The sequence below is a fragment of the Melospiza georgiana genome, chromosome 22 (genome assembly GCF_028018845.1).
Source record: "Melospiza georgiana isolate bMelGeo1 chromosome 22, bMelGeo1.pri, whole genome shotgun sequence".
NCBI classification, from domain to species: domain Eukaryota; kingdom Metazoa; phylum Chordata; class Aves; order Passeriformes; family Passerellidae; genus Melospiza; species Melospiza georgiana.
This window is the reverse complement of record NC_080451.1, coordinates 4,157,657-4,177,380: the sequence shown is the minus strand read 5'-3', so window position 1 is coordinate 4,177,380 and position 19,724 is coordinate 4,157,657. Positions and strand designations below refer to the sequence as shown.

General features: G+C 47.7%; 1 protein-coding gene across 1 annotated transcript in view; it reads right to left on the bottom strand.

The window, feature by feature from the left end:
* ZBTB40 (zinc finger and BTB domain containing 40) overlaps positions 1–19,443 on the bottom strand; it is a 33,959-nt gene extending 14,516 nt beyond the window's left edge. The window contains 12 exon segments of the mRNA XM_058039143.1: positions 59–183; positions 185–273; positions 10,697–10,733; positions 10,735–10,837; positions 11,383–11,581; positions 17,792–17,925; positions 18,521–18,631; positions 18,634–18,740; positions 18,742–18,852; positions 18,854–19,041; positions 19,043–19,249; positions 19,411–19,443. Coding sequence (XP_057895126.1) covers positions 59–183; positions 185–273; positions 10,697–10,733; positions 10,735–10,837; positions 11,383–11,581; positions 17,792–17,925; positions 18,521–18,631; positions 18,634–18,740; positions 18,742–18,852; positions 18,854–19,041; positions 19,043–19,249; positions 19,411–19,443 — 1,444 coding nt within the window.
* Between the last annotated feature and the right edge of the window lie 281 nt (positions 19,444–19,724).

Sequence of the window (19,724 nt, the reverse complement as noted above, 5' to 3'; positions counted from 1 at the left end):
TCAAAGGCAGTCACTACCATAGAGTAAAGTCACCAATGGAAGTTTAGTTTGCTCATACCTTTACCATCAGAGATGTTTGCTCTTGCCACCAAGTTGTCCGAAGTTGTCCGAAGTTGTCCAAGTTGTCCTGGACTCAGAAGCTGGAGTCCAGGGAAGGATGCTTTCACAGCCTCTAGAAATTTCCACTTTCAGGTTTTTCTCTTCATCCACCTTCCTGATCAGATTGTCCACGGCTTCCCTCTGAGAGCTGCCTTCACAACAATCCAAAGCTACCTGTAACAAAAGAAACAGCCACAAAACTGTGACAACTTCCTACAACCTCCTGGATCTGGACAGAGATCAGAAAAACAGCAACAGTACCACAAAACTGCACTAGATCCCTACCCACTGCTTACACAATTTAACTGAAATGGGTTCTAGGGGGGCAGTTACAGGAACACCCAAACATGGCCGAGGTGTAACAGGTATGTCACCTTGAAAACAAACCTGGTGGGATCTTCCACCAAGTCCAGCTCTTGGAAGTGGCTGACGAGCAAAAAAACTACTTCTTAAAAAAAAACAAAAGTAGACCTAAAGAGGGTGTTAAAGCAACATTTCATGTAATATTTTTAGTCTCGTTTTGCTTGTCTCTGCAATTTTTCTGCTTGCCATCAAAAAATTGATGGCCAGAAGAAAATACTCTGATTATTTAAATAAGCAGCTAGCTATTAACTGAATTATTATTTCTGTGACAAGGCCACGTGAAACATCTCTTACGTGAGATGCAACCGCGGTAGTTTGGAAAAGCTCTAGGATGCCAGCAAAATACCTCTAAGGCTCCTATGAGGGAGAGGCACTTGGCAAATACAAGTGACCTCCTTTCCACCAGCACTGTGCTCCTGAGCAGAACCTTTGCAGGGCACCAGCCCAGCTCCCTGATGTCAATAAGCACTACAGAGTCCTATCAATTAAATTATAAAATTATTAATATCTGTCCTAAAACATTTTTGCTCCCTTTTCCCTGGTTGGTAAGATCTTCCACAGCCTCACTCCCCCACTGATTTTTCTAATTTTCAGCTGAAATTTATTCATGGCCAGTGTTTGTCTGTTTGTTCATGTGCCAATACTATCTTTTAGTTTTAAAAGCCTTTTAAACTCTCTGAGGTGTTTACCCTACCCTTCCTCTTTGATTTCATTATAAGAGCATGATCATATTCCCTCTCAGTCTTCATTCCCCTTATCTAAATTAGGCAAGTCCTCTTATAAAACAGCTTCTACACTCCCCTAGCCTTCCCACTGCATATCTGTCAAGTTCCAGTATGAATTCACCTTTTTTGAACCAGACTGGAAGAGAAATTCTGGATGAGGTCTTTACTCTTAGCTCTCGTTACCGCACCCAACGCCCACCCTTCCCTTCATACTGCCACATCAGTCAGTTCCCAGTACTCAGTTCTCCCACCACAGAACTGGAGAACTGAATTCATGGAATATAGAACCATAGAATCATTTAGGCTGGAAAAGCCCTCTAGGGTCATCAAGATCACCCATCAACTAGCACCACCGTCGGTTTCTCGGCTGTTTTAATGTTCTGGAAAGGCCCGGGGTGGCCTTGGACAGCCCGCGCTTCAAAGGACGAGAAGAGGCTTCAGGTCTTTTCTCGGTCTTGGTGTTTATTAATTGTTTATCTAAAAGATTTTCTCTTGGCCCGACAGAGGTCTGCACAGCAGCCAGCCATGAGCACACTGAGAGCCCCCGGGGCGGTCACCTATCTTTATACTCAAAATTACGTATACAATATTTATCATTTTTCCCCAATACCTTTCACCCTTATTAACCAGTGCACTTTTAGTAATAACCAATCCCAAAGTGCCAACATCACCACAGAAGATGGAGGCCAAGAAGAAGAAGAAGAAGGACAGGACACGCCCCAATTCCTCCATCTTACTTCTTTAGACCCCCCCTGTACAGAAATCTTAAACCCTGTGTTTCACACTCTAATTAACTTATCCCTTCACCATTCACCCCAGTGAAATCCTCCCATCCTCATACAGGTGTCGTCTCCTGTGTAGGATCAAAGTCCAGCCACCAGACACTTCTGGCAACATTCCAGGACTCCCGAGCCCCCCAAGGGTGGTCTCGGTCACTCTGCACATCAGTCCTGAGGCGCTGAGATCCCACACACCACCATGTTCACCACTAACCCATGTCCTCAAGTACCACATCCACATATCTTTTAAACCTCTCCAGGGATGATGACTCCACCATCCCTGCCTTGGGCAGCCTATGCCAGCGCTTAATAACCTTCACAATGAAGAAATTTTTCCTAATATCCAATGTAAACCTCTCCTGGCACAACTTGAGGCTGTTTCATCTTATCCTGTTACTTTTTACATAGGAGAAAAAACCAACTCACACCTGGCTTGGACCTCCTTTCAGGGAGCTATAGAGAGTGAGAAGGTCCCTCCTGAGCCTCCTTTTCTCCAGGCTGAGTTGCCCCAGCTCCCTCAGCCACTCCTTGTGCTCCTTCTCTGGACACTTCAGCTCTTCAGTGATTTTTTTGTCATAAGGTGCTCAAAACTGAACACAGTTCATTCTTCTCTCTCTTGCAGATCCTCCTCTGTGTAGACAAAAGATTTTGATTGTGCTCATCATCAAGATTTGCTAAACATGCCTTGGTGTTTTTGTGTCCATAACATCATAATGTTAATATGAAGTAAGTAATAATATTAATTAATATTAAGTAAGTACCAAGAATCCCACTTGTGACCTTGCTACAACTTGTGAGTCCTGCCTTCAACACAATCTGTGGTTGTCTCCCAAAGAAATGCATCCTTTTTAGTATCCTGTTTCTCCTAGTTTAACAACTTCCTTACATGAAATTCAAATGCTTTGCTCTAGATCTAGACCAAGGCAGGAAAAAAACCCCATTTTTATCTCATGAAATAAAGAACCCAGGTCAAGCAGAAGCAATTTAGTTAACACCTGATAGGGACCAATCTGATTTTTACTTATGCCGCAACATATATTATGTTCTTATAGGGGCTGTACATGTGCTAGCAACCCTGACCCCAGGAAGGCTTCGCCTGGCAGCCAATCAAGGCAGAGAAAGCCTCCACGGCAGGGCTGTGAATCACACACACACACACACACACACACACAGACACACCCACAACCACACACACCCACACACACAAACACAAACACATAAACATCCACACACACACCCCCACCCACCCCATACACACACAGACACACCCACAACCACACAGACACACACATGCACATACACACACACAGACCCACACACCCACACACAGACACACACACTCACACCCACACACATGCACAGATACACACCCACACACACCCATACACAGGCCCACAGAAACACGCGCACCCACACACGCGCACACACACACACACACCCCCACACGCACACATACACACACCCACAGACCCAGCCACACACAGACCCACACACACCCTCCGCCATTTTGCCCGTGAGGCAAATGCCCGGGTGCCAGCGACGAATGCCCAGGAAATGAGACCGTGGGAGGAACGTTAGCACACGAAAGCAGCTAAATGCAGCACAACAGGCCCTCCCCCAGACACAACTGGAGATGCTCTCCAGTTATTCAGCCCCCATTTGCTTTGGGTACCTTGGAGGGAGGGGGGTTTGCCTGTACGGTCTGCTCAGCCCTTCTCCCTCCTTCTGGCCTTTTCCTCCCTGCGGTCCTGATTCCCTGCTTCACCGTTCCCGAAAAACCAGCTCGCCATCGCGACGACCTGGTGCTCTGCTGCCTACCCAGTGAAGCAGGCGCTGCTGCAGCCAGCCGGCCTTCATGCTTCCCAGGCACGGCCGCCGCCAGCCTGACCAGCCGCGCCCGCAGCCCCAGATTGCTTGCCGCTGTGTTTGGGGCGCTGCCGCCGCACAGACCTGTCCTGCAGCGCCAGCCCGGCTGTGCTTGTGCCCGGTGCCCGGCCTGGCGCCGCCGCACAGACCTGTCCTGCAGCGCCGGCCCGGCTGTGCTTGTGCCCGGTGCCCGGCCTGGCGCCGCCGCACGGACCTGCCCTGCAGCGCCAGCCCGGCTGTGCTAGTGCCCGGTGTTATGAACAAAAATTCGGTTAATATTTTTTTTGTGAGAAAAAGTTACAAAGAAGCAGCCATATCACTAGCCCTGCCCAAGTTCTGTGTGTTTTGTTATTGTAATCACGGGTCGTTGTCGTTAATAGTTGTTTTTGTATAAGTAAAAGCCCTGGCTGGGGCGAGTTAATGGCCCTTCTCCTGAGACTGTAACGGGTGGGGACCTTGCCCGAGGCTAAGTTTTACCTTTCTCAGAATAGGGAAGACACCTGAGAAGGTGGGGGGGGGGGGGGGTTATGCAAAGTGACTCCCAAGACCAAAATGCTTTGTGGGACCCCCAACTCCAAACTCATGGAGAAACCCCAAAAACAACGAGCCACCTAAGAGTTGAGAGACTAGAGTGATGTCTGGATGTGAGGAGCCGAGTGCTGAGCCTGCAGAGACGCGGAACACCTTCGGAGCCTCTCGCCCTGACATAGAGTTGACCCCGGCGGTGAGACCAAGCTGACTGAGTGGAGGGGAACCGTCTGAAGGGATCAGCAGGCCCGAAAGGATCCCAGGAGTATCGGATCCCCAGCTCTGCCCCTTGTGGACAAAGCTGTGCATTTCCTCCTCCTCTGAGTCGTCTTGGGAGAGACGACGGGACGCTGCAGACCCGCCGAGCTACCCAATCCGGAGCTGATCACTTTTAATAAAGGCATTAAAAAGGAGAAGAAGTCTCCTAGCCCTGTTTATTTCACCCGGTGCCCGGCCTGGCGCCTGCATTCGGCCGCAACCATCGCCCACAGCCGCCGCGCCCCGACCCCCAGCACCCGCGGCTGCTCCAGGGCCGCGCCCGTGGCCGCGGCAGCCCGCTCTCCCCGAGGGAAGGAACGCGCAGTCTGCTGCTGTTTGGAAATCGTGCCTGGCCCACCAGAGGAGCTGCGGAGACGCAACGCGGTTCACAGCACACACGCTCTGCCTGCTAAGCTGATGCCGACAGACCCCCTGGGTTCTTGTGGTAATGCTGTCCCTGTCTTCTGTTTCTTTCTCCTTCTCTCTTTTCCTGTCTCTGCTCCTTTTCCTATCCCCCTCAGTAGGAACACTTAACCTTTTTTATCAATAAACAGTTCTCAGATATACTGTTGCATTTGTACTTTATTTTAGTCCAAGAAATCTATCAGAAGAATCCTCCCGCTTTTATAGCAGAACAGGACGATATCCTTTACTGCATTTTCTCCCCTTTTTTTTTTTTTTTTTTTTTTTTTTTTTTTCCTTACAAGTTTCACCTACATGTGCTCTCCTGCCTGTCCCCAAAGAGCTCAGATCACTGCCTTTCTCTCCAAAATGTCTGGTCCTGCTCATCAACTGTTGGGACCACTCTGAGCTTGGAGAACAATAAGAAGCCTTCTGTCACTTGCATAGCACAGGTGTCAGTTCTTCCCATCTGTTCACAGAATCACAGAATAGTTATTGTTGGAAGTGACCTCTGGAGATAATTTAGTTCAATGCCCCTGTCATGGCAGGATCACCCACAGTAGGTGACACAGGAACTCGTCCAGGGGGATTTGGACTGTCTCCAGGGAGAGGGAGACTCCACACCCTCCCTGGGCAGCCAGTTCCAGTTGTCTGCCACCCTCAATGAAAAGAAGTTCTTCCTCATGTTGAGGTGGAGCTTCTTATGTTTTATTTTCTGGCCATTGCTACTTGCTGTGTCACTGGGCAGCACTGAACAGTCTGGCACCATCCTCTTGGCATCTTCCTTTGAGATATTTGTATGCATTAATGATCCATTCTCAGTCTTCTCCAGACTATCCAGGTCCAGCTCCTACAGTCTCTCCTCAAAAGAGAAATGCTGCAGGCCATTCATCACCTTTGTAGCTTCTGCTGGACCCTCTCCAGTAGCCCTTGTCCTTCTTGGGCAGAACCAGACACAGCATTCCAGGTGCTCCTCACCAGGGACAAGTGGAAGGGCAGGATGACCTCCCTTGACCTGGTCACAGTCTTCCCAGTGCCCCCCAGGATCCAACTGACCCTCCTGGCTGAGAGGACACACTGCCAGCTCATGGAGAGCTTGTCATGCATCAAGATCCCAGGGCCTTTTCAGCAGAGATGCTCTCCAGTTACTCAGCTCCCAAGCTGTTCTGGTACTTGGGATTATCCCTCCCCAGGTGCCGGACGCTACACTGCCCTTACTGAACCTCGTTCAGTTTCTCTCCACCCAGTTCTCCAGCCTATTGAGGTCCTGCCAAATGGCAGCTCAGCCTTCAGGTATATCAGTCACTCCCTCCAGTTCTGTATCATCACCACACCTCAGGCTATCCCTTCATCCAGGGCATTGATAAATAAGTTGAATAAGTATTGATCCCTGGGGAATGCCACTTGAAATAAACAGGGCCAGAAGACTTCTTCTCCTGTGTAATGCCTTTATTAAAAGTGATCAGCTCAGGATTGGGCGGCTCGACGGGTCTGCAGCGTCCGTCGTCTCCCAGGGCGACTCAGAGGAGGAGGATATGCGCAGCTTTGTCCACCAGGGGCAGAGCTGGGGATCAGATCCTCTTGGGAGCCTTCAGGGCTTGATCCCATAAGATGTCCCCGTCAGATGTTGCCTCGGTCCGGGTCTCCAGACCCCCCCAGTCCTGGCCCGGGGGATCTCGAGGACAGGGTGAGGAACGATGAAGGTTTCCCGCATCTCTGCAGGCCCAGCGCTCTGCTCCTCACATCCAGACATCACTCCAGTCTCTCAACTCTTATTTGGCTCGTTGTTTTTGGGGTCTTCTCAGTACAGTAGAGGACCATGCTGCATTGGTCTTGGAGTCACTTTGCATAACCCCCCCACCTTCTCAGGTGTCTTCACTATGAGAAAGGTACAACTTAGCCTCGGGCAAGGCTCTGCTGATACAAAAGGAGCGATTAGCCTCAACGACCCGTGACTACAATAACAAAACACACAGAACTTGGGCAGGGCCAGTGGTCTGGCTGCCTTTTTGAAACTTTTTCTCATAAAAAAAACATTAACCGAATTTTTGTTCATAACATCACTCACTACAGACCCCCAGTTGGATTCTATTCCACTGTTCACAACTCTCTGCCATTCAGCCAGTTCTTGATCCATCTCACAGTCCATTTACCTAACCCACATTGCCTGAGCATACCTATGAGGATGTTGAAGTATCAAAAGCCTTGATGAAGCTGAGGTAGACACCATCCACTGCTCTCCCCTCATCAACCCATTCCACCTTGCCATCATAGAAGGCTTTCAGATTGGTCCTAATGGATTGTTGAGGGATGTCATTTGATTTGTGATTTTCCTTTACCTGCAGGAAATTTGTATTTCTGTGTTTCTCCTAGATCAGGCTCCAAGCTAAACCATGAATTTCCAAGGTCATCTCCTCTCTTTATTTTTTTTCTTGGTCAGACAATATCTGCTGTGATGTCCAGCAGCCTGATGTGCCACAAGCTTCTCTATAGCTCCACAGTACATTTGTTTGCCTGTCAGACATTTCAGCCATTCCCTGAACTTCCTAAAGCTCTTCCTCAAGTTATTCACTCACTCAGGTATATAACCTCTCATATAAGATCTTCTCTCTCATTCAGGATGCAAACTTCAGACAGTTCCCCTACCTTAAACATAAAAGAAACTAATCCAACAGCTCCTCCTGCGCTCTAATGAGCACCTGAACTCCTTAATTAGTTTCTCTCATTTCTAAAGATCTGTCCTTTTATAGACCAAACTCTGCTAGTGAACCTGCTGATGTATTTTCCTCTTTAATTCACACTGACCTGCCTCTAGATCCCTTAGTCTGAAGTCCTCTTCTGAGAAAACACAAGAACAGGTACAAGAGCAGCATCCTTCAGGGAGCTCCTGCAGTAACCTACCACTGCTCCCAAGCAGAAGAAATGTCCCTGGCAGTGGGCGATGCAGCAGTGACATTTTAAGACTTATTTTGACACCACCAGGTGAGACAATTAGAAAACAGCCCCCAATTCTGCTTGCAGTAGGATTTTTCCATTCCCAGTGTAACTAGTTAAAATTCCTGCAGTGGCCAACAACCTGCTTGCACTATCCCTAATACCTGTCTGAGCTCTGAAGCAGCTTGGTTTGAGCATCAAGGTCTGCAGGCACTGGAGTCAAAAGGGAGAGAAACCACATAGCTCAGAATACCCAGGTGCCTTCTAGAAGACAGCCTAAACAGAAGGAAAAGCCTGATGTTTCTACTACCTACTTTGATTTTCTGGGTTCAGTGCTGTATTGTGGAATGATCACTGAATTCTGAAACAAACTAAGTGGTGGGGTGCACCATGCAGGAGAAGTTACCCACTCTGTATCCGCTTCATTTCTCTTAAGTGATAACCTGTATCCAAATCCTCTGTCCCTCCCCAATTACAGAAACACCAAAAAAGCCAAAGAAGTTAAGCACTCAAAAAAGAGAAAGGCTAAATTCAAAAGTTATCCAGAAAAAACCAGAGATTTACATACAAAGATGCTTCACAAAATATCATGTAGTGGTTTTCCAGCAAAGAAAATCAAACTTGCTCCATTGCACAGCTCGGACCAGGTACAGAAAGAACCCTGTTGCTATGAAAAAGGCTGTTCCATGAGAAACTCTACTTGTCTTGCTGAATAAGTGTGTAGCTAATGACACAGTGATAGTGAGAAGAAAAAGGAAAGCCTCATCTTTATGAACCTCTGGAGAACTAGACCCCATCCCTGCCAGCCCAGAGCTCCAGTGCAACACTGGATGAACCAGATAAGACAAAACCTTCAGAGGTGGCTGCTAATTCCATGTTTGCTTTCCCACTCCTACATCTGAGACACTGGGGATTCCACTTGCATACATGCCATGGGCCCATTATTTTTATCAGTTTAACTTCTGGAATAATTAAACACTTTCCCACTTGTCTGGGGAAGAAGGGGTGGAATTAAACAAATAAACCCCCCAAGGTCAGTCTACGCTTGGCAATTTCTGCCTTGTTTTCTTGTGCTGCAGCAGGACGGAGCTCTGCCCACAGCCTCACTGGAGTGCTTCCCAAACAGATCTGTCATTTCATGGAAACTGTGGGCTGAAACAAGAGCATGAAGGGATCCCATAGAGAGGAGCAGGATTTCATATTCGGAGCAGGGTTTGGGCGCTCTGTAGCAAACGGAGCAGACAGTGACTGGTGAGAAGGAAAAGAAACACTGCTGCTCCACCAAACGAAGCAGGAGCTCAGCAGTACATGATGATGCAGTTACAGGCTGTATCCTGTTCCCAAGAAGCAGAATTATGATTGCAGAATCGTTTTGGTTTACTATTGGGGTGTTGTGTTTGGTTTTTTCAATGTGAAGGGAGAAAAAGAATTGCTGAATTTTAACCACCTAATTCTATGAAGACAAAGAGAAGTGAGCAGGGAAAAAGTGAAGCCTTTAAAAGAAAGGCTGCACCAGGAACAGGCATATATGAAGATCCTAATCTCCCCACTGCCGATGAAGCTTCAGCTCCAGGCCCCCAACACGGGTCTCTGCTGACAGCCACAATGCCCCCAGCAGATGCCAACTCCTTTGCCATACTTACACCCTGCTCTCTCTTCTAACATCTCCATTCCAGACTCAGCTGTGTGCTTTCAGAGGCAAAAGTTCATCAGACACCGGTCACATCCCAGTCACACCAGTCATACCCCAGCCCACAAAGATAGGACAGGTGCCTCTGTTGGCAATACCTTTTTAGGTACCCTATTCCAATCTGTGCCTGTTCTCAGGGATTCTCCATGCTGGATGTAGTGAGGGACCATGAGACCTTAATTAAGGGGCTTATGAGCTGGGCCGAAGTTCTCAGCCCACCTGTTGTGGCTCTGGTCAGGCTTACTCAGACAGAAAGCAGAGATCATTCATGCCACTGAGCACAAGTTTCCACTTACTATAATCCTGTGTCAGGGGAGCTGAATGATGTGACAAACTAGGACAGGAGGTCAAGCTGCATCCTGATCACAGCTTGTGAGGGCAACCTGTAATTTCCAGCTGCACAGGGTACAGCTAGCTCCCCTCAAATACAAAGGAGAACAGGTTATAAACAGCATTTTGTCCTTTATGACTTCTGGAAATCAGCATACAGAGTGCAGTTGCTTATAGAAAAGGAAAGCAACAGTCCTCCCCACCAACTGCTGCCTGCAACACATAAGAAATAAAACCAAATTATTTACTAGATGCTCTAGTAGACGTTACAGGCAACTGTGTGGTAAGAGTTGCAAAAATGACAGAAAGCTGGGAGACAGCTGAAAGGGAAGCTGATGACCAGGAACTGACAAGCAGGTAGCAGAGAGGTGGTTAGTGGTTCTGGTCAAACTCCCCTATAGACCCTTGTCCTTGCTCCCAAAAAGGCTTTTTCAGGGTATGAGGAGTACTAGGTACCTCCTCTGGCCCTGGCTCCCCTTGCAGGGATAGTCTGACACTCATCCTGCTCTCCAGGTTGCCTTCACCGCTCAGTTGTCACTATTCCCACAGTGCAGCACAGAAGGACCTGAGAACACACACATGCAGTCCATGCTGTGCAGAAGGCAGGGGGAAGTGCCAGGTGAGGCTTGCCCATCATCTGGTAAACTATGTGTATGATGCTACCTTGAAGACACACACAGCCCACCCTGTCCACACAGTTTGCCTATTTCAGATTTTTTTACCTGCTTCTCTGAGGCAGTCAGGAATCCTCTTCTACTGTCTCCAAAACTCTCTGATGGGGCTCAGCTGTGCCACGCTCCAGATCAGCTCCTCCCTGCAGCACAGCAAGCGAGCGGTCAGCGTCTCTTCATCAGCTATGCTCTCTGGGGGGGAAAAGATTCAGAAACACAAGAGAAGAAATAAGTCTGTCTGAAGAAACTGACAGGTTCCTGAAGCAAGGGAGACTTTCTGAAAGATCTAAGTGAATAGCAAAGCTCATCCCAAGCACAAGCAGCAGAGGAAAATCACTTTACTATTCTCTTTAAACTCTGTGAAAGGAAAATGTCTCATTTATCTAACAGAGCACAAAGCCATAAAGCAAGCTGGAAGTTAACACCAGGTTTGCAAGGCCACTGTTTTGTGTCAAACTCGAGTAAAAAAGAAGTTTTCAACCCCAAGCCTCAGCTGTACTCACACTGGCTGCCAGCCATTGATCCAGCCCTCCAGGCAGCAGAGGGGAGAGCCCTGCGCAGCTACACCTCCTGCTACAGGCAGAAATGCTCCAGGATCTTGGCCAGCACATAATAAACCTCCCACATCCAGATACAGGGTTTCTCTGTAATGTTACCTCCTCACTTTCACAATTTCCTACCTGCTTGGGTGTTACCTGCACCCAGTTTCCTACCTGCTTACTGTGGGGCTTCTGCACTGCCCTGTTCCCTCTCCAGCAAAGCCACTCTCAGCTCAGGATTTGTATCTTGAAGCAGCTTCAGAAAAGACAAAAGGGTCTGAGTGTCCAGGGGCTGAGCATCCCAAGTGTCACTATCCTGGGTGTAAGCATCCTTAACTTTGCCCAGCAGCTTCCTGAACACTGAATGATCCTCTGCCTTGGCCAGAGCAGCCAGAGCCTACAGCAGAACAGAAATGCAGGAAGATTTAGAAAGCAGAGTCAACTGCCCTATACAGACAGACACAACAGGCAGAACCCTGGAGTTTAGGCCAGGGGACAAAAAATTAAACAGAACAAAAAATAACTACACACACATACCACTGAATGCAAACTCTGGCCTGTGGCCACTCACCCTGGGAAGCAGGGCAACAAGCCCTGCTGCCAGCCCTTATCCATATAGCAAATCCCATAAACCGGAGCTGGTTCCAGCACCAAACGTTTTTTCATGTCCAACTAGCCAAAGAGCACTAAGTGTAAAAGACATGATAAAGCATGAATTTAACACTGCTACTTTGGAAGGCAAAGCTAGGACAGAAAGCAGAGGCCATTTAAAGCAGAACTTTCAGGAATCTCCATTCTCAAGCACAATGGAATTCTGTCTCCTAGAGAAAACTCTGGAGAGGAGGCACATAAACTCTGAGTGCTGTGGGCTCTCAGCACACCTGGCAATCAAACCCAGAGCTCCAAAATCTACTTCAGTGACCTGAAACAGCAATCAGAGGCAGACATGCTTGTACAGCTACAGAAATAAAAGGCAAAGAAATAAGCTGGAACTCTTACTCCCATTTCCCCAGAGTCCTTTAATGCTGTAAATATTGCCCCTGAAGACTCATGCTGCCCAGCTCTCCAGGAGAGATGCCAGCCTTTCGGAGCAGGCAGCCTTTATTGGAGACTCCAGGGATTCGATAAAGGTACCTTTGAAGTGGGAAGTTCAGCTCCGCCGCAGGGAGAATGGCCATTTTCTGCTGTCATTGTCATTTTTATTCTGATGATAAAAAGCATGTATGCAACTGCTTGTGGCCACACCAGGGCCGGTGGGCTGGCTTTTCCTAGCAGGTGTAAATGGTCACACATTAGGGCAGTGTGGCAGTGCAATGACCTATTGCAATGATTCCACAGAGGGGAAACTGCAGCAGTCCCAGCTCTTCCCACACACAGCAGCTTGCCTGCCTGCCAAACAGAGTGTGGACGTGAAGGGCTCTGGTGTAAAGAAAACAGATGTGCTGAAGAACAAAGGTAAAGTTATTTTTTAAATGCAACATTAATTTGTAATGAGACTTGATAACCAGATCATGTTTGTTCTCAACGTTTGCGTGCCTGGCCCCTTCCAGATCAAAATGAGCATGTAAAACACAAAGTATCTCTGTTCTCACCACCTTAAAAGGTGTTCATATCCTGCCAAATCCATTTTTGCACTAATATGGATGAAAAGTAACTTGCATTGTTGCAATATATTTTTCAATTTTAGGGATTTTTAATTAAAATCAGCACAGCATTGCTACCCCGAGCCCCAGGTAACATCCCTTCCTCAGCGCATGGATTTGGTTAATAGAAATGAGTTTTCAGTAACTGAAATATTCTGCTGTTTTTAGGGTCTTGCCAGAAGACATTTCCTTAGACAAGTTGCTCAGTGGGAACAACAGCCTTTTAGCATTGTTGTGAAAGAGCACACAGTTTACTTCAGAATTACATCGAAGCACAAACAATTCCCAAAGATCCTGGGAAAAAATGGAGAAATACTGATACCAGCAGGAATCCACTTAGTCATGATGTGCCTCCACATTACAGCCTGATCCACCAGGCTTTCACTGCCTGGGACACTGCAAAACTCTTCAGGGCCAAGTTGGCACAAATTAACAAACATCCAGCTTCCACTTGGGAGGAAGAGACTGCCTTCTGCACCAGGAAAATGCATCACCAAGACCTGGCTTAAGCATGGTCAGAGCTGTGCCACCAGACAGCTTCCATGGCACTCCAGAGGTTTGGTCCCCATTGAGGATATCAGTTCTGGTGGCCAAAACACTCCCACCTCAGCACCATGGAACACATCACACACCATGCAACAGCCTTCCCAGCTTATCTCAAACATGCCCATGACCCCAGCAGCCCCATGGCAAGCTCTGAACAGGTTAACCTCTGCAGGTTAAGGATCCAGGAGATAGGTCTCCTACTCTTCCATGTTTTTCCAGAGATCTCAACCACATGTGCAAATAATGTACACCCCCCCTGAGCAATGTGCAGTGGCCCATAACTGAGACTAAAGAGGGATGTGAGGAGAGAGGGAGGACATGCAGCAGTCATTAGCCCAGCTGGCCATTAACTCTTCTCTGCAGGTGGGTGAGCTGTTATGGCTTTCCATGTCTTATCCATGCTCCTGCTCCCACCATGAGAGCACATCCTAGCAAAAAGCCACTTTATTGACTATTTCTGAGTGATCTCCTTCAAACATCAGCTTTAGAGTGAATGCAAGCATCCAGAGGATGGTGGGTAGGGATCTGCAAGAGACAGATTGGGAAGCACCAGCTCAGGGTGGCAGAAAAAGCTGACTCCCTTCAGACCTGAGGGACACTCAGGTACACTGCAGGAGGTCAGGCACTGTGGGGAAACTTCCATAGCCGTAATCATCACTCCTCTGTAAATGCACACTGCTTTGGGTTTGGGTACAGGTGGTGATGAAAATATAAAAAAGTGATTGGAAATCTGCAGGGTTAGGGACTGTTTCACTGCTGGCTCTTCTGTGGCTCCATGGTTATCCAACCTTTGGAAGTTGAGCAGCCCTGTTCCATGGGCTGCTGCTGCTCACAGGGTCAGTAGCATGGACAACTTCAGGACTGGCTCCACACACCTCACCCTCAGAGAAGCCCCCTGGCTGTGACCCCACCATTAAGTCAGTCAACCATCAATCAACTATTGTATTGTGCATACAATAATCAGAGAAAAACTATGTTCATGTTTTTCCTTTAGAAACCTAAAGGGATTTTTTTCAGGCCCGCATCTGTACATGACTCATGAGGGAGATCCCAGGAAGGCTCTGTGGAAAACACTGACCCCCTGCTTGATCCACACAACAAGAACAAAAGCTCAGCCCAAACTTCTACAAAAATATACCAGAAAACAGGAAAAAAAAGTTCTCCAGCTCTGCCACCATGAAAAAAAACACCAAATCATCACAAGCTCTCTCCCCTAATCAGGATGCAGAAGGTAACAGGAAACTTCTTTCTTCTGCCTCATCCAGAAATCTCTGCAGCTGCAAATGAAGGGCGACAATGACTGGACAGTCCCTCAGGCAATGGAAATGATCCACAAACACAGTGACATTTATTCTACCTGGGAGAATCAACGCTCCCCCTCTTCACCTAAACCTGGTAGTAGAGGGAACAAATGAGCTGTGGAATAATTTGAATTGAGTTTCTCTAAGAGAGCACAGGAAGATAAGACTTGACATCAGCAAAGCTCTTCTACGCTTCCCTAAATTACTGCAATTTCAGTCTTGTTCTCGTTTCCAAGCAGGTTTCATCCAAGCCAAAACCAAATTAGATAGGAATAGTTTATGTGAAATATACAGAGAAAGTATAAAACAGAAACAACCCCAAAAATCACATCTCCCTAAACTGAAAAGCAATTCATCTGCATTTTTCAGTCTGGGGAGCAGAACAGAATATCAAACTCAGAGAGAAGCAATAGTTCTCACAAAAGCCAGCCCCGCACCACAAACTTTGTTGGGGAAAAACCTCACAACCAAATGAGTCTCCACTGGAGGTAGGAGGAAATAGGCAGGAACAGTAGAGGGGAGCAGACCAGAGTGCTGCACAGAACAAGATACCATGCAGGGATGAGTTCACCAGCAAAGGACAATAAATAAAGAGGCATCCAAGGCCAAATTCCACTAAAACCACAGGAGCCTGAACACCAGGACAGCCTTGGTGCCAACAGGCAGTCTGACAAAACTCCCCTAAAATTCGGTGCTGCCCAGGCTTTACTGCCCAAAATAACTGGTGCTTTCATAGAGATCAGCTGCTTCCAAAAGGCTCCCGAGAGAATACTGCCGCGGAATGGGAGATCTCCCCTGCAGGAGGGCAAGCACACCCAGCAAGAATGCCTTCTACACAGAAACAGCGTCTCACCGGCTTCCAGACACACTTTTACTTGCCCCAAGGCACTCACACTTCAAACAAATGACTAGCAAAAGAATACAAAGAAAGGGAGGGGGGGAAAAAATGAGAGAAGAAAAATCTACCCCGGCACAACCTCAGCCTGAGTTACACATCCCAGTTCAGCTCTTTGGAGCTGAACTTGCACTTCAAGCATGACTTTAAAAATACACTGCTGTGGTTTCCCCCAAAGGAAACACCAGGCACTTGTGGGGAAAAGCTGCTCTGTGCGCTGGAAGCAGACTCAGTGCTAAGGTCCATAGGTCCTGCTGGTCCCAGAGGGAAGCTCAGACAGGGACAGGTCTGGCTGAGCCCTTGCTTATAACAGGCTGCAGCCTGTTCTCCCACTGCCCTGGGGCTGACACTTCATGCTTGTCACAGTTGAAAAGTGATTTTTCAGGAAGCCTTAAAGAAAATCCATTTTTCATTTATTCAGCACTTATTTATAGCTGCAGAAAAATTGTCCAACTACCACTCTGCAGTCAGACATCCAAACTGGCTCTGAGCTCCACAACCTCTCCCTTGGCTTCTGCTGTAACAGCTCATTTGGGAGCACAAAAGGCCAGGAATGGATCTGTAAACCTTCCCTAATGGATCTGAAGTGGTGAAGGAACACGAAACGGCAGCAACGGCGAAGCAACAGCAAACAGGACTGTTGTGCAGTGCAGAAGCTGCAGCACACCTGCCTGGGCACTCTGCCAGCACAGCTCTGCCCTGGCACCAGCAGAAAGGGGAGGCAGGAACAGGGCCAGGGCCAGCTGGCATGGGGGCATGGAGCTGCCAGATCCTTTCTGGCAGCACTGATCCACAGCACCCACCCCAGTTGGGTCCATTCGTAAAAGTGCGCAACAGGTAAAACTCTAAACCTGACACACTTATCTGATCATGGTGAAAAACAAACATACCAAAATCTAATCCTTCTCTGTGAAGGCACTCGGAGGTGCTTGTCTGCCCAGCTGGGCTTGTGCTTGCTACTACAAACATGGATTAGGACCCACACCTCTCTCCTAAAGCCCCTAATATGTAATCAGGAGAACCAGCTGCTTAGGGAACACAAGATTCCCTTCATGAACATTTAAGGGCTCAGCAGAAAACAATCCTGCACTCCCCAACTCAAGGGAATTTTCCTCCCTGCTGTCACAAGTTTGGGGTTTTTTTCTAATAAAGATGTGGTCTTGGGCTTTTATAAACAGAATGCACAATGGTAAAAACATATCATGTCCTGTGATCACACACTGCTGCTGGAGGGACTTGAATCCAGACAGCTTCCAGCCAGCAACCACATGGGAACCCAGAGAGCATGGCAAGCCCCAGCCTACAGAACAGCACTGTTCCAAAGGTTGAATAACCAGGGAACCATGGTAAAGTGAAACAGGAATACTTTTTCCCTTTCAGAAAGGTGTGCAGGACAGTTGATGCAGCTTGGTAGAAAAACGCACTACCAGAAATGGCTGGGTTGAGAACAGCAAGCACAGTCCCATCCTCGCCCTACACTGGCCACAGCTTTTCTGCAGCCCCTGCCACTGCACAGCAGTGTGCAGCCAGCACAAGTGCCCCCCTACACTCACCACAATCATTCACAAGCTCTGTGTCCTCCTGCTCCACTGTCACACCAATACAGACATCACATTCTGCTTCTGTGCTGCCCTGCAGCTGGGACAATGAGTGGCACCTGGCTACCATAGCTCGGAGCCCAGAGAACCCCTCAGCATACGCCCAGCTCATTTAACCCCTCCAACAGGAATCAAGCAGGGTTTACCAACTCTGACTGCTCTTCAATCAGCACACTGGCAGGAGAAGCACCACGGGGCAGCTCCCGGCTCCCCCTGTCACACCCTGTCCCACTCCTCCCTCAGCAGCTCTGCCGTGCAGAGAGCAGCAGATGCTTTGCAGCAAGACAGTGCCGAGGGCTCAGGAAATCTATTTTAGGATCTCATATGTCAGCCACTTACAAGTCGATACAATTCCTGAAGCATATGCCAAAAACAGGAGAAGAGAAATCTGTGCTGGAGCTCTCCTACAAGACAAGGATGTCTTCAGGGCAGGACATACTTCTTTACCTGCATGCCTGAGCAACTTGCATTTACAGATGCTTCTCTCAGGTGAGCACATGTTGCCCTTCAAACAACCAGGCAGCAGTTTCCCATGAAACAATTTCCTAAACAAGGCACAAAATATTACAGCCCTTCACAGGGTGAAGAAAAAACTTGCATGATTTTTGGAGTAAACACACCTACCTCCTTTTGAGAGGCATCAATTTCTCTGCACTCTTGGAGTCTTTTCAGCACAGCCTGGGCATCAGAAGGAGCCTCAGAGAAAACATTTTCAGATCAAACAAAGAAATCCATTTTACAGCTTTTGCTTTCTGCTGCTGTGCGAGAGAAACAAGATTAGTTATTTGCTAATTGAATGGATTCACAGAAAGCATGATGTGATTGAAAGGCATCAGTTTGTAACCAGCACATTGGCTATAAAAGGAAAACTGTGACTTATAAATCCCTTCTGAAGACATGACACAGCCTGGAGGGAAAACCAACAGTTTATTTAACACCAGTTATAAATGGAACATTTATTTTAAACCCAGTACAGCCTCTGTTTTCCTCCCATCCTGAATAGGAGTTTAAAGGATAAGGTAGCATTAGCAAGCAACTCTGTTCACTTGCTGTTAGACAGATTGTCTAATCAGCCCTATGTCCTGCAGTAACACAGATCCCACTGGGTGGCAATCACATGTCTGGCCAATAAAAGTTTTTCTCACTACAGCTCTGGCAAAACAATGAGCATGAAGCAACTACAAAAGCCAAAGGAAGAAAATCTCTGCAGAACAGGATATGTTGCTGTAGCTCCCAACCCAGGACAAACTAAAAATATTAAACAGAGAGTAAAAATTACCCCAAAACAGGCAAATGTGAGCCAGCATGTTGCAAATAAGAGGCGATGGTGTGTCCAGACCCCTGACATCTCACCTAAATCCCTCGATCGCCCTTTCCCCTCTGGCAGCTCAGCAAGCTCCTGTTCCGTGCAGCCACTGCACTCAGCGTGGGCAGGCTGGTCAGGGCCAGAGCCTGAATCCTCCGGAGGGACCTGGACTCACTTGACATTGTGTCCTGATGAACCCAGGTGTGATTCATGGTAAGTTCCTAGCCAGGAGGAGAAACACCTGCTTCCATTTCTGCTTCTACAGGGTAAAGGAGAAACTCTCTGAATGAGGATGATAAATGTTCTTTCTTCATCAGGTCTTCCAGACTGGGGCAGGTAATTAGCTTCAGCTTGGTTTCCAGATGAATCTGCTTCCTGGCTGGTCCTGAGCAGAACTTATGAGATCCCTAAGGAGGTTTTTGCGACTGACAGCCACATCAAATATCTGCAGACTATCTGCCACAGAGATTACTTTGGTGAAATTGTGTTTCCTCAGTGGGAGTTTGCCATTGTACATAATCTCAAGTAAGAGTGGAAACTCCTAAGGTGTTACCACAGAAGCATCAATTGGAGATGGTGTCTGTGCTGTCCAACACGGATTTAAACAGCAGGCTGGCAGGAGCCAAAACCACCTTGTGCATTCTAAAATGCACATTACCAATGAAGATGGTGCAGTCACAGAAGGACTGCTCCTTGCAGAGAGTGTACAACCAGGGCAGCAACTCCAGCCATAACTGGGAAGCTCCTACTGGCCTCCTCTTGCCTTGGTCTCCACACTGCTTTTACAAAGCTCAAATAATGAAAAGGAAATGGATCCTGGTAGCATTTCTCTCTACAAGAGAGACAGAGTAAGGAAATTACTTTTCAGTTTACACATTTTAGTAGTTTACAATGCTTCAATTCTTTGGTTATGGCAAGATCCTCATTCTGAACTCACACTCCTCAAATTCAGCAACTTACTCTGACACATGAAGAGTCTAGATAGTGTTCAAACCTAAATGAGCAGATATGGACTGAGTACTGAGTCCCAGGAGCTATAAAAAAGGAGTAGAGACTCCCTGATGTGCCATACATCTCATGGAGGTGTGAGTGCCCATCAGAGCAGGCACTGCAGTGCCAAGCTGTGCCTACAGCCAGGGGCTGGAGCTGATGTTGAATTCAACAGCTGGTTTCTGAAAGGGCAGGCAGGGAAGCTGTTGTGGTGCGTGTCAGACTGCCAGTGTTCCCTGACCCAGCTAGCAGAGGAGCGGC